This window comes from Garra rufa, chromosome 2 (assembly GCF_049309525.1).
Source record: "Garra rufa chromosome 2, GarRuf1.0, whole genome shotgun sequence".
NCBI classification, from domain to species: Eukaryota; Metazoa; Chordata; class Actinopteri; order Cypriniformes; family Cyprinidae; genus Garra; species Garra rufa.
This window is the reverse complement of record NC_133362.1, coordinates 40,998,983-41,013,948: the sequence shown is the minus strand read 5'-3', so window position 1 is coordinate 41,013,948 and position 14,966 is coordinate 40,998,983. Positions and strand designations below refer to the sequence as shown.

General features: G+C 34.3%; 1 protein-coding gene across 1 annotated transcript in view; it reads right to left on the bottom strand.

Annotated features, from left to right (window-relative positions):
- spred2b (sprouty related EVH1 domain containing 2b) overlaps positions 1-9,805 on the bottom strand; it is a 56,711-nt gene extending 46,906 nt beyond the window's left edge. Inside the window, exon 1 of the mRNA XM_073834257.1 lies at positions 9,418-9,805. Within this exon, the coding sequence (XP_073690358.1) occupies positions 9,418-9,443 (26 nt within the window). The 5' untranslated portion in view covers positions 9,444-9,805. The remainder of the gene's footprint in view (positions 1-9,417) is intronic.
- Between the last annotated feature and the right edge of the window lie 5,161 nt (positions 9,806-14,966).

Sequence of the window (14,966 nt, the reverse complement as noted above, 5' to 3'; positions counted from 1 at the left end):
AATGTTATTTTAGTTCCTACTCTAACATTTAAAAGTATAGGGTACGTTTTTGAAAGAAGGCTGCATTTATTTAAAAAAAATAAACAGTAATATTGTGAAATATTTCTACAATTTTAAATACCTGTTTTCTATTTAAATATATATTCAAATGTATTTCATTACTATGACGCAAAGTTGAATGTTTAGCATCATTACTCCAGTCTTCAGTGTCACATGATTCTTCAGAAATCACTCTAATATGATGATTTGCTGTTCAAGAAACATTTATTATTATTATTATCATGGTTAAAAACAGTTGTGCTACTTAATATTTCTTTAGAAACTGATACATTGATACATTTACAAGACAATATTCTATGTTCACTTTTAATTAATTTAAAGTGCCTGTGGAGAAAATGAACATGAAATATATTTGCTATTCCTTGGAAATATAAACAAATATAATTATAAAAAAAGCAAAAACAGTATTTTTCACTGATGTGAAAAAAACTTTGGTTATGAAAAGATGATAACAGATGAATATGGAATCTCACATATGAAATGAAACACCTTTTTTCCACACTGCGCTCCAACCAGTTTTGCTAGGAACAGTATACTGCCCTCAGTTGGTATTTCATCAACATTTAACATACTTCAAATGCTGTAACAGTTAAAATTGCAGGTCATATTTCATATTTATGATATATGAAGTCAGTGTGGTATAGAAAAAACAATCCAATTATTTATTAATGAAAAGTCCATCACATACTTTGGTTAAGAAAGCATCATAGATGTACAGCAGAAATGGACAGGAATATATGGAAGCAGATTAGTCTCATTAATAATTCACTCAAAAGACACAATGCACACATGCGTGTCCCAATTCACGTGAACGAAAAATATATATATATATTCACAAAAAACAAAAAAAAAATTCGTGCACGTGAATTGGGACACACATGTGTGCATCGTGTCTTTTGCGTGAATTTTTAATGAGACTATCTGCTTCCATAGGAATAGAGGCTGCCCTCACTATTCAGTCCAGCGGTGCAGCGGACATTCAGTAGACATGTGAACACATGACATTTATCACATGAGTGTTGCAACAGTCAGTGCAGTCAGTCGAGCTCTCACCCTCTCTCTTTCTCTCTCTCTCTCTCTCTAGGGCAAACACGTGAATTCGGGGGGATGGGACACAATCATGTAGCCACTCTATCAGCTACAGTGTGCTGAGCTCTTCCCTGCTTATGGATATCTCACTTCCAGCTCAAACTTAATATAGGACAATATGATCAAATAAAAAGAACCAAAAGTGTTTACCTAAAAGTTGTTTTTGGTTATGCAAACAATAAGCCACTCCAGATGGTGTGTTAAATGATTTCACCAGGTGTGAAAGATTTACACAAGTCCTACCTTATGTGGTTTATTGCTTTTATGAAACGGTGATAAACAACATTGACCCTATTTACTTTCTTTACTTGGTTCTGGTCTTATTTAAGACGAAAGTTTTCACATTTCTGACTGCATGCGACACTAAAGAGAAAATATGAAGATGTGCATGGTTTGACATTATTGATTCCCAACAGAACTGGGTTTGAATATAGTAAGATTTGAAAACCTGATGACTTAAATTTAAGTCTGTTCCTCACACAAAGTGCTCACTTTTATTTTCAAACACTGTATGCGTTCCCCGTGCTTATTCTGTATACTCTGGGCAGTTTATAAAGCATTTGTATTAGTAAGACACTGGGACCCCACAGGGCACTCACATAAAAAAACCCAAGCGTGAAATGAAAAGCAAATCTATAAATGTGGGGCAGAGTGGTTTCCGCCCCTTTTGGCAGGTGGGTTAAACAGTTGCACCAAACCTGATAAGGGCAGACTGTTACTTCCTTAGATAAGGTCTGTGTAACCCTGCCTGGCCCTACTTACAGCCAACTACAAAAGAGAGGGAAGGGGAAACAAGACTCTCTTTTTAAAGCACGTCTATTTTGTACACCCTAGGCATTACAATGAAGGAATTCTAATCCTGAAAAGGCTCTTAAATGAGGGAGTCCTGTGCAATTCTGTGCTTGTGTCGCTGAAATTACATCCTTAAATTATTATTATTGCTAATGTAAATACGGTTAAAGTCAAAAGTTTACATACGCCTTGCAGAATCTGCTAAATGTTAATTTTTTTGACCAAAATAAAAGGGATCGTACAAAATGCATGTTATTTTTTATTTAGTACTGACCTGAATAAGATGTTTGACATAAAGGATGTTTACATATAGTCCACAAGAGAAAATAGTTGAATTTATAAAAATTACTCTGTTCAAAAGTTTACATACACTTGATTCTTAATACTGTGTTGTTACCTGAATGATCCACAGCTGTGTTTTTTGTTTAGTTATAGTTGTTCATGAGTCTCTTGTTTGTCCTGAACAGTTAAACTGCCTGCTGTTCTTCAGTAAAATCCTTTAGGTCCCACAGATTCTTTGGTTTTTCAGCAATTTTGTGTATTTGAACCCTTTCCAACACTGAGGACAACTAAGGGACTCATATGCAACTATTACAGAAGGTTTGAACGCTCACTTATGCTTCAGAAGGAAACACGAAGCATTAAGAGACAGGGGGTGAAAACTTTTGAACAGAATGAGGATGTGTACATTTTTCTTATTTTGCCTAAACATCATATATTTTTTTCATTTAGTTCTGCCCTTCAGAAGCTACAGAAGATACTTAGATGTTCCCCAGAAGACAAAATAGGTTCAATTTACCCTGATCTTCAAATTCCAAAAGTTTTCACCCCCTAACTCTTAATGCACTGTTTTTCCTTATGAAGCATAAATGGGAGTTCGAACCTTTTGTAATTGTTGCATATGAGTCCCCCAGTTGTCCTCGGTGTGAAATGATGGATCTCAAAATCATACAGTCGTTGCTTGGAAAGGGTTCAAATACACAAAAATGCTGAAAAACCAAATAATTTGTGGGACCTGAAGGATTTTTCTGAAGAACAGCAGGCAGTTTAACTGTTCAGGACAAAAAGGGACTCATGAACAACTGAAGACAGAGGTAATGGCTGCTGAAAATTTCATTAACGAGTTAATAAAATTATTAGCCGTGGTATAACCATCAAGAATGTGGCATAAACAGAAAAAAAAACCGTATAATTCTTGTTAGTTACAACTTACAAATCAATCAACTTTATTGTAAAGTTACATATCAATTTCTGAATCTAATGGTTATACCACCTGACAACCTTAAAACATTTAATTTACATACATTACTGAGACGATATATGGTGGTTTTTCTGTGTGAAATATCTGAATTACATTTGAAATGTATTTTTGAATAAATTAGAGACACAAAAACACACCTAAACATATGGTTACAAACAAAATACAGTGCTACTCAGCCACAGATCTGCTCTTAGTGTCATATCAACTACATCCCCAACCTGAGAAGGGGGAAAACCAAGCCTTAGGGCCAGAAAGGACACAAAGAGTGCTAAATAATGGTGGCAAGTAATACCAAAGCTATTGTTCATGTCCAGGTGTCCCGTTGCATTTGATATTCAATTCGACTTGAATCTTGATTTAGAGATAAACTCTGGGACCGCCGGTTGCGGTTGGACTAACGTTGGACTTTGACATTTGGCCGCTTCTATCTGCTGTCTTGGGAACGCGCTGGCAAAAGTCTCCTCGCTATCTGTCGGCTTATTTCTGAATGGCCGGTCACTGGGCCGTGGAAGGGCTCTGAATAAAAGGACTTGTGCAGTTGACTGGACTTCCACTGGACACATACGCATTTCCATATGAGAGCAGTGAAATTCACAAGACCTCATTTGGCTCTGCAATGCTTTTCGGGGCGGAGGGGAGGGCTGATTGAATGAGAAAGAACAACAGGTTCAATAAAGCGCAGATAATGGCTTCCTGTCTGGGCCGTGACAGAAGAGCTATCTGTGTTCCCTTCTCAGCAGGACCACAGAGGGGTGAGAAGTTGACAACGCTTTCATTCTCCTGAGGGCTGGGAGCTATGTTTGGACAGGCCGCTTTACAACGGCAGAGTGGCCTTCACAAATAAACCATCACATTTTACTACTTGGCTTGGCCAAGAAAACATTTAAGGAAACAATCAAATAAAAAATTAACAGCCTGGAAGATTGGGCAGGAGCAGTTGGCCCTCGTGTCTTTTCCACAGGATGTGAAACACATTCATAAGAAGCGCTGGATGCCTGATAACGGGGAATAAGAAAAGCACTTCTTGAACTCTCAAATGGAAATCTGTCAGACTAAACGCCAGCTGTGAAATTTTTGATATTTGGTATAATTGCATTTAAATATACACTGTATATTTACTAGGGCTGCACAATAGTGTAGAAAGTGTCAAGTGGTATAACCATCAAGAACGTGGGATAAACAAAGAAAAAAAAATACCTATTTAAAAAAGTTCAATCATTTTCTGAATCTAATGGTTAAACCACCTGACAACCTTAAAACATTGCATTTACATATATTGTTTTAGAGGTTAAAAGGCGGTTTTCTGTCTGAAATATCTGAAAAACGTGGATGTGATCACTTAAAAATATTGTTTTAAGTGTGTAAATCATTTTTTTTTTTAATATTTAAAAACTAAATTATACAATCAACATGTTTTACATTATTTTGGTGCTAAATCAAAGACAGCAGCTGTGGCTATTTCACTATGAAAGTATCATGTATTTTAAGATTTTAATTTTCTTTAAAGGTGCAAAGTGTGTTAAAAACAGAGCAAAGAGCAAACGTTTCAGCCTATAGCTCTTTTTATGTACATTTGCAATATTTCAATTATTTCAAAATATTGTGGAGTCAAACATTTCCTAAGAGAACCATGATTGCCACATCTATGTGATATAATGTACTGTTGCTCAATCACATATTCAGAGTCTAAAGGAGAACAAAACTCACTTAACTTATGCTGTCATGTGAAGCACATCCTTGCCAGCTTCAATATTCATGCATTGGTTATACAATCTAAGAATGACTCTTTATTACTACTAGGAGGAAGGACCACATCTAAAATGTAGTGTATTTCATTGACCTTGACTAATGTGAACTTTTAATATATTTAATGTGGTGCAGGATGTGAAAAATTAGAGATCAACAAATAAACATGTGACCCTGGACCACAAAAGCAGTCATAAAGGTCATTTTTTTCTGAAATTAAGATTTATACATAAACTGAAAGCTGATGAATAAACTTTTCCATTGATGTACGGTTTGTTAGGATTGGACAATATTTGGCCCGAGATACAACTATTTGAAAATCTAGAATCTGAGGGTGCAAAAAAAAATCTAAATATTGAGGAAATCGCCTTTAAAGTTGTCCAAATGAAGTTCTAAGCAATGCATATTACTAATCAAAATGTAAGTTTTGGTATATTTAGGGTAGGAAATTGACAAAATATCTTTGTGGAACATGATCTTAATTAATATCCTAATGGTTTTTTGGCATAAAAGAAAAATTAATCATTTTGACCCATACAATGTATTACCAATGCTACTTAAGACTGGTCTTGTGGTCCAGGGTCACATATTTGTGTATCATGCTCCTGAAAAATCTAATCTGAACCATAATTACCATCAAAATGAATGTTTTAGGACTTAAACAAAGTCTACTTAGAATCAAATCTCACTCCAAACACGTAAACATCCTATTAACAATAAATCAATACAAACACACTTCTGGTCATAGTAGCTTAACAGTCAATCCTGGGTTTATAACACTTAAAACACAACCTGATCAGAATCTAAGCAGATTTATGTAAACCGCTTTTTTCCGGACAAAAGCCAGGGAAACCAATACAAACATCCTCTTAAAAGGAATTAAATGGCTAACATTAGCAATATTTAATCAAATTAAGAGACATACAGCTGTAAAACTGCTGAGCTTGCGCTTGTAACATTGAGGACTCATCATTTTAAGGCATTAAGGTTAATTATTGCTGTAGATCAAGCGAGCATGTCAAAAATATAAGACAAGCTGGGAAAAGAAGTTTGAAGCTAACTGTCATAATGACTTTTATTTTCTAAAATTATTTTCTGTGTAACAGACAGTGTATGAACAGAATGTAACAGACCATGTTTGAGAAGTAATACACAAAGTAATACTTTTATTTACGGTACACACAGTCTGTGCTGAGGCTGTTCCTATGAGTCAGAGTGAAAACGAGGATCCAAAATCGATTTTTCCTGCACAGGGCAGGGGATTGGGAATGGTTGGGGTGACCTTTTACTGAAAGTCATTTTGCACTGTTGTCTTCTATACTATTTACGGCCTGAGTCAAATGTTAGTTTGGGAACATTATTACTGAGATCAATACCATTGATATGACTGGTCCGCCTGTGTTTGAGTGATATAACACATTTATCCTATTGGGAAACAAGGCCCTAAACATGGCAGCATGGCATCCCTAAATAACATGGCAGATTGCATATAAACATGTATCATGGTAACTAGTTACTGCAATTACTTTTACTACTGTAAAATCAAATTGAAAAATGAAAGTGTGAGAAGCTTTAGGAATATTTCACTCAATGTATTTTATGTTTTGAAGAAAGTGGTCATAACAGTTTTATTGCAGGGTCTAAAAATAAATAAATAAATAACCGATTATTATTATTATCTATTATTGTTGTTGGTTAGGTTAGGGGTAGTCTCAGCCTCAGACGTCACGCCCACGGAACGTTGGCTAAACGTCTGATGCATATGGTACACTTAACTGGAAACACTTCAGGAATGTCGAAGTCGTCATCTGATTGGTTGAATTTGACTGGATTTCCGGGAGACGCGAGTGTCGCGTTTATTTACGGTCCGCCGGGAAACAAAGCGCAGACTGATTTACTCGCGTTTTGCTAAAAGGTGCTTATGCAGACACCATTGTTGTTATACACATTTGCGACGTTCGTGAACAAAATACTGACTTACTGCTTGTTCTCCCTCTTCTTCGTTATCTTTCAATGCTGGTTATTTCAATGACTGACTTGTTGCACGCCAGTCTGTTGTTGTGGGGGCGCAGAAACGTGACGCTGAACGAAACGAACTGTGATTGGCTGTTTGACATGTCGATCAAACTGTCTTAAGGGCGGGCCTTGGCCAATGAAAGCTGCCATGAATTCCAGACCTTCAGCCGTCAGTCTGAAGGTCTGGCTACGCGAGACTAGGTTAGGGGTGGGTTAAAGGCCAGGGTTAACATTGTAAATACACTACCAGTCAAAAGTTTTTGAACAGTAAGATTTTTAATGTTTTCAAAGAAGTCTCCTCTGCTCATTTATTTGATCCAAAATACAGCTAAATCTGTAATATTGTGAAATATTTTTACTATTTAAAATACCTGCTCTCTGTTTGAAAATATTTTAAAGTGTAATTGAGTTCTGTGATCAAAGCTAAATTTTCAGCATCATTACTCTAGTGTCTTTAATGTCACACGATCCTTCAGAAAAACATCCTAATATGCTGATCTGCTATTCAAGAAATATTTTTTATTATATTTGTTATTATCAATGTTTAAAACCGTTGAGTACACTTTTATTTCAGGATTGTCTGATGAATAGAAAGATCCAAAGATTAGCATTTATATGAAATAAAAAGCATTTGTAACATTATGCACTATATCATTTAAAAGCTTCAAGTCAATGTGTGTGTGTGTGTGTGTATATATATATATATATATATATATATATATATATATATATATCTATATCATTTACTTATTTATTTCATTATTTCTTTAGAAATGAATACTATTTTTTTTTAGCAAGGTTGCTTTAAATTGATCAAAAGCAATGAGAAACACATTCTAATGGTCTAAAAGATTTCTATTCATAAAAAAAACAGTTATTTTAAATAGTAAACAGTAAATAGTAAAAATATTTCAAAAGGTTACTGTTTCAACCTCAAATAAATGTAGGCTTGGTGAGCTGTAGAGACTTCTTTAAAAACATTAAAAAATCTTACTGTTCAAAAACTTTTGACTGGTAGTGTATATTAGCTACAATGTAATAACGCAAAAAAATATGACTGGTTTTAATGTTATTATGTAGTATTTAAAGACACTTAATATAAAGTGGGCCTTACTGTAACAGCCACAATTGTAGCTAGGTTGTGAAAAATGATTACCACAGTAACTTTGACTGTAACTACCTATCAACATAAACGTGGATATACTCGTTATAAATGTTTATTTTTTCGCTATTTCATTGTGATTACAAGCACTGAAATAGAAAATATTCTAAAATAGAAAATAGTACAGTTACCATGGTACCCTTTCATAAAAGTCCAGCGTAGTGTATGATAACTTAATGGGCAGTAATAAACGAGTAGCCTAAACACGCTTGGTTACCAACTGTAACTGGTCTTTTGGTTGCACCTGTGTGTTTAGTTAATAAGCAGACTATTGACAAGCACGTGTTAAGTCGCGTCCGAAGTGTGTTTTCGACGCGCGGCTTATCGCTGAGGCGATCGCTGCAATCATGAATGGAGCGGGCTGAAGGTTACAGCTTTTATGAATGAGCGCAAACAACAACTCCTCTGCCCTTCGCCCTTCCGTTTGACAAGCGCTGGCAGACTGACTCCAATTCATCCGTGAGGCCACTATTGTTAACGTGTGACAGCAATTCTGTCACGCAAGGCCGATATGTTAGAAAATAAAGCTGAAGACATGACAAATAATACGTGGCCTAATACAGCCCACAGCGTCGAGTCGAATCGAAAAACAAACACATGAGGCGAAAATATGTCGGCTAACTATGGTTATAGTTAGCAACTGTGTTCAAAACCTCTGGTGTGTTATGTTATTCGACGTAAGGTAACATTTGTGAATTAGCCTGTCGCGTTCAGGCCCATTTTAACAATTATTTCTCATACATAACGCATTGTCACCGAGCCAACCCAGTCAAATGGTGTTTTTATGAATGAAGCACTATATGCAAATGAGAACGATTCAAAGCGCCTGACAAGAAGAAGAAAAGAAAACAAATGGCGGATATATGCACTGCAACAGACTTTCCAGAACATAAAACCATTTGGGTTTGTCAATATGGCTAGTCAATACTTAAGCAAGCTCAATTGTTTAGAAAACAAACAAACAAAATGGCTCTGCTGCGCAAAACAACATGAGGAATGTTCAAGGAAGGGCCTTTAAAACATCAGATCCCTTTACAAAATATTTCCGATCCACCCCCACTCCATCTTCCTCCCTCTCTCCCTCCCTCCTTCCTTCAGACTATCAGTGGGAGAGGGCCCGATCCCCCCGTCCGCTGACAATACCAAGCAACATTTCAACGTAAAATAGTTCACCAAACTTTTCCAGCACCATCTTCAGATGGCATCTGCCTCCCGCACATTGTAAAAGATATGACATGTGCAAGACAAAGACAAGCCCTCCAAAAGAGAGATTTCTTTTCCAGGTACTTACTCGTTTGGGTGTGTTTCTTCAATCATTTTTCTCGTTTCACCTACAAAAAAATCCCACAACGGGTGCTCTCTGTTCGTTCGTCATTTTTACGCCACTCTTTCCCAAATAATCCCTCACATTTCGCTCGGCTACAGTGTGTCTTCTTGTTGCTCTCTCCTCTCCTCGTCTCCGTCTTGATGGGTTTTTCGTTTCTTTTTTTCTTTTCTTTTTTTTTCTTCACTGGATCTAACCAGTTGCTGATGAAAACCCTGGAGGATCTTGGAATACAGAAAGGCTAAATCAGTTCCCCCGAATAATTTTCCACAGTTTGAGTGCTTCAGTGTATGTCCGAAAATCCCTTAGATGAAATATGCGTTGATGTTGCTGAGGGTGGCCCAAACGAGCCCCATCTCTGATTACTCCATGTTGGATTATTGTGCAGCAACAGCGAGAGCAGCAGCAGCGGCGCACACAGGGGGGAGGGAGGAAGAGAGGGCGGAAGCGATGACGTCACACTGCAGGCCGAATGCCTTTTAAATCAGTGGGGATCGTTTTACAGATCACACTGGCTGCTGCTGGAGGAACGTCTGGCTGGACCTGATCGAAATGTGATTGATAACCGCCCAAAGAAGTGTCAGGAAAACTTCTGACTAAATCTCAAGTGCATACATTTTCTAGCAAGAAACCGTCGTGCTTTATTTTTTAAAGGAGATGGAATGCTACACTGAGTCTTTTTAACCCTTATGTGTTGTTAGGGACGTTTTCGTCCACTGAGGGGTGCTGTTGAGTCTTAATTTGGCCACAACTTTTTCTCTGTTAAAGCAAATGGAATGATTTTTGGTGACTAATCTTATTTTGATACATATTTTGGGAAAATGCTTTGAAATTTTTCAAAAACTCAACAGTTCACTGTGGGCAAATTTACTACCCTTTCGTTATGTTTCGTGGCTGAAAACAGCCACTACTTTAAACTGCTGTAAAAATGTATCAGATAAATATTTTTTCAATTTTTTTTGCATAAATCTATTAATCAACCTCAGTCCTGCTCAAAAATACTAAATGTTTAAAAAAAATTCAGGATTTTAACTCTTTAATTGCCAAATTCCTAAATGATGTCACAGATTTTGGGAAAAAAAACACACAAAATTACTAATTTTCAATATAAAAGGTAATTGTGGCCTGGATTTTTTTTTACCTTTTTAACAGTCTTGGACATGTGAAAGATTAGTAAGAACATTGGCTTTCATGCATTGTTAGTTTTGGCGCAGCATCAGATTTTCTTTTTTTCTCCCTCATTTATTGTTTGTGGCTGTTTTTGCCCCATTGACTTCCATTATAACCACATTTTTTGATTGCAAAGCCATGACACCATATAATGCTGAATTCTTGATTGTTTGTGGTTTTCCCTGTTGGGAAGGGGTCAAATTTGTAAATTGTACTGTTGATTATCAGTTGGCCCCATTAACCCTTTAGATAGGCCTTTGCAAAAAAAAGCTTAGTTTTACATAGAGTTCTATGGAGTATAACGGCATATTATAGTGTATGTGTGTGTGAGCGTGTGTGAGTGTGTGAAAGTGAGTGAAAGTGAGTGAAAGTGAGTGAAAGTGTGTGAAAGTGTGTGAAAGTGTGAGAGAGACCTTTGTGCACCTTGATACCCCTGAGAAAATCTAAATAAGCACCTCAGCTCTCAGAACGACATGGAGTAAACAAAAATAAAGAAAGTATATTTATGTATTTGTTTACCATATAGTTCTGAGAGCTGAAGTGCTTTTTTTTATTTTCTGAGATGTATCAAGGTGCACAGAGGTCTCTCTCACACTCACAGACACTCACACACACTCTCATACACTCGCACACACTTTCACACACTCACACACGCTCACACACACACACACACTATAATATGCCGTTATACTCCATGGAACTCTATGTAAAACTAAGCTTTTTTTTGCAAAGGCCTATCTAAAGGGTTAATGGGGCCAACTGATAATCAACAGTACATTTTACAAATTTGACCCCTTCCCAACAGGGAAAACCACAAACAATCAAGAATTCAGCATTATATGGTGTCATGGCTTTGCAATCAAAAAATGTGGTTATAATGGAAGTCAATGGGGCAAAAACAGCCACGAACAATAAATGAGGGAGAAAAAAAGAAAATCTGATGCTGCGCCAAAACTAACAATGCATGAAAGCCAATGTTCTTACTAATCTTTCACATGTCCAAGACTGTTAAAAAGGTAAAAAAAAATCCAGGCCACAATTACCTTTTATATTGAAAATTAGTAATTTTGTGTTTTTTTTTCCCAAAATCTGTGACATCATTTAGGAATTTGGCAATTAAAGAGTTAAAATCCTGAATTTTTTTAAACATTTAGTATTTTTGAGCAGGACTGAGGTTGATTAATAGATTTATGCAAAAAAATTTGAAAAAAATATTTATCTGATACATTTTTACAGCAGTTTAAAGTAGTGGCTGTTTTCAGCCACGAAACATAACGAAAGGTTGTAAATTGAAACAATGCACAAGGGTTAACTTGCAAAAACAAAACAAACATTGAATCAAAAGCAAAACAAAACAAAAAACTAAATATATAAAAACAAAAAGCAAAACATCAAACAAAACAAAAGCATAAAAACAAAACAAAGCAACACAAAAAATATATATATATATCAAACAAAAAGGAAAAAACAAAAAACAACACAAAGAACAAAACATAAAAAAGTAAAACAAAGCAACACAAAAAATTCAAACAAAACAGAGCAAAACAAAGCAACACAAAAAAACAAAACATATCAAACAAAACAACACAATAAACAAAACAATACAAGGCAAAACATATCAAACAAAACAAAGCAACACAAAAAAACTAAACATAAAAACAAACCAACACAAAACATATCAAACAAATAAAGCAACACAAAAAACAAAACCTATCAAACAAAACAACACAAAAAACATAAAACAAAACAATACAAAGCAAAACATATCAAACAAAACAAAGCAACACAAAAAACAAAACATAAAAACTAAACAAAACAACAAAAAAGCTAAACATATCAAACACAACAAAAAAAACAAAGCAATACAAATAACAAAACCTATCGAACAAAACAACACAAAAAACAAAACAACACTAAAAAGCTAAACATATCAAACAAAACAAAACAAAGCAACATAAAAAACAAAATCTATCAAACAAAACAAAGCAACACAAAAAACATAACACAAAAAACAAAACATAAAAACTAAACAAAACAACACAAACAAAAAAAGCAACACAAAAAAGCTAAACATATCAAACACAACAAAACAAAGCAATACCAAAAACAAAACCTATCAAACAAAACAACACAAAAAAACAAAACAACACTAAAAAGCTAAACATATCAAACAAAACAAAACAAAGCAACATAAAAAAACAAAATCTATCAAACTAAACAACACAAAAAAATACAAAGCAAAACATATCAAACAAAACAAAGCAACACAAAAAAACATAACACACAAAACAAAACATAAAAACTAAACAAAACAACACAAACAAAAAAAGCAACACAAAAAGCTAAACATATCAAACACAACAAAAAAACAAAACAAAGCAATACAAAAAACAAAACCTATCGAACAAAACAACACAAAAAAAACAAAACAACACTAAAAAGCTAAACATATCAAACAAAACAAAACAAAGCAACACAAAAAACAAAATCTATCAAACTAAACAACACAAAAAAACAAAACAAAGCAAAAAATATCAAACAAAAAGCAACACTAAAAAGCAAAACATATCAAACAAAACAAAGCAAAACAAAACATGACAAAGCAACATAAAAATAAATCAAAACTAAACAACAAAAAGCAACACAAAAAAGCAAAACATTAAACAAAACAAAGCAACACAAAAAACAAAACCTATCAAACAAAACGACACACAAAAAAAACAAAGCAAAACAAAACATAAAAACAAAACAACACAAAAAAACAAAGCAAAGAAACACTAAAAAGCAAAACATATCAAACAAAGCAAAGCAACACACAAAACAGAACATATCAAACAAAACAAAGCCAAAAAAAACATAAAAATAACGCAACACATATCAAACAAAACAAACCAACACAAAAAACAAAGCAAAACAAATCATATATATATATATATATTTTTTTTTTTTTCAAAAAAGCAATACAAAACAAAACAAAAAATAAAATGAAGCAAAGCAAAACTTATTTAAAACTGTACTGTTATTTTTAAATATATAATACTATGTCCTAAACCTTTTACAGCATGCACTTATTTGTTTGTTTCTTATTCACATTGAATGTATTTGTTACATATCACATTTTGCTGTACAAATTTGATAAGTAATGAAGTTACTTTTGCATTTAGGAGCAATAAACAATGTCTTTATTGTTATTTCTCAAAGATTTTAGAAATAATTCTCAAGTTTATTTTGTGAATTTTATTTTTAAATATTAAATAAAAAAATATATTTTGGTAAATAAACCATGTTTTATTGTTTTTACTTTGTTATAAAGTATTGGAAGTTATACAAGTTTTTTTTTTTTCCTTTCAGTTTTTTTAACAATACTTATTGTATTATTATTATTGGCACTTTACAATAAGGTTCATTAGCTATCATTAGTTAACCACATTAGTTAACATACTAAGAATGAACAATACATCTATAGCATTTATTAATAGTCAATGTATATTTCAGCATTTACTAATGCATTAGTATATATAAATATAAAAAATATTTAGTATATAGTTAATGTAATGTGAACAATAAATGATGGTGTTTTTATTAACTAACATTAACAAAGATTAATAAATAGTGTAATAAATGTATTGTTCATTGTTCGTTCACGTTAGTTAGCTAATGACCTTACGGTAAAGTGTTACCAAAATTTTAAAAATAATAATCTTTTTTGTTGTTGTTGTTGTTGTTGTTGTCATGCAGCACAAACTTCTCTACATAAATGTTATTACCCATGACAACTTCTGAATTCAGTATTTGAAGTATTTCTGAATTTGCCTATTTTGTCGTCACACCTGTGGGGGAAAAATAAACTTCATCATGTTTTTTTTTTTTTTTTGTTCACCTTACGTGAGCAATGCTATCTAACATTACGCAACAACAAAGGCTTTTTAAGTGCTACTTTAGTGCATCACTTCCTCTAAAAAGTGTAATCAGGGTCAAAGGTGGACTCCTTATCTGTGTAACTTCGGACTCGGAGGGAAAGCTGCGGATTAGACATGCTTTGATCAAGGGACTAGAGAGGTATTTTGAAAACCGAGGGCTACGGTCACCAGTGACAGTCCGAATTCCTTACTGATCACTTCAAATCAGGCCTCCACTAGAAGCATTCTTCATAAAACCACTTTATACACAATGACTTAGTCAGTATTGGCCCGTGAGCACCATTTGGAAATCTTATCAAAGTATCTCAGACGCCGTAAAGTAATCAGGAGGGTGCTTTTTCAGGCCGTATACACTCGGAAAAGCTCTGAACACTTGACAATAGTTAACCACCTTGGTTATCACGATCAACAATTACAGTGATTTCA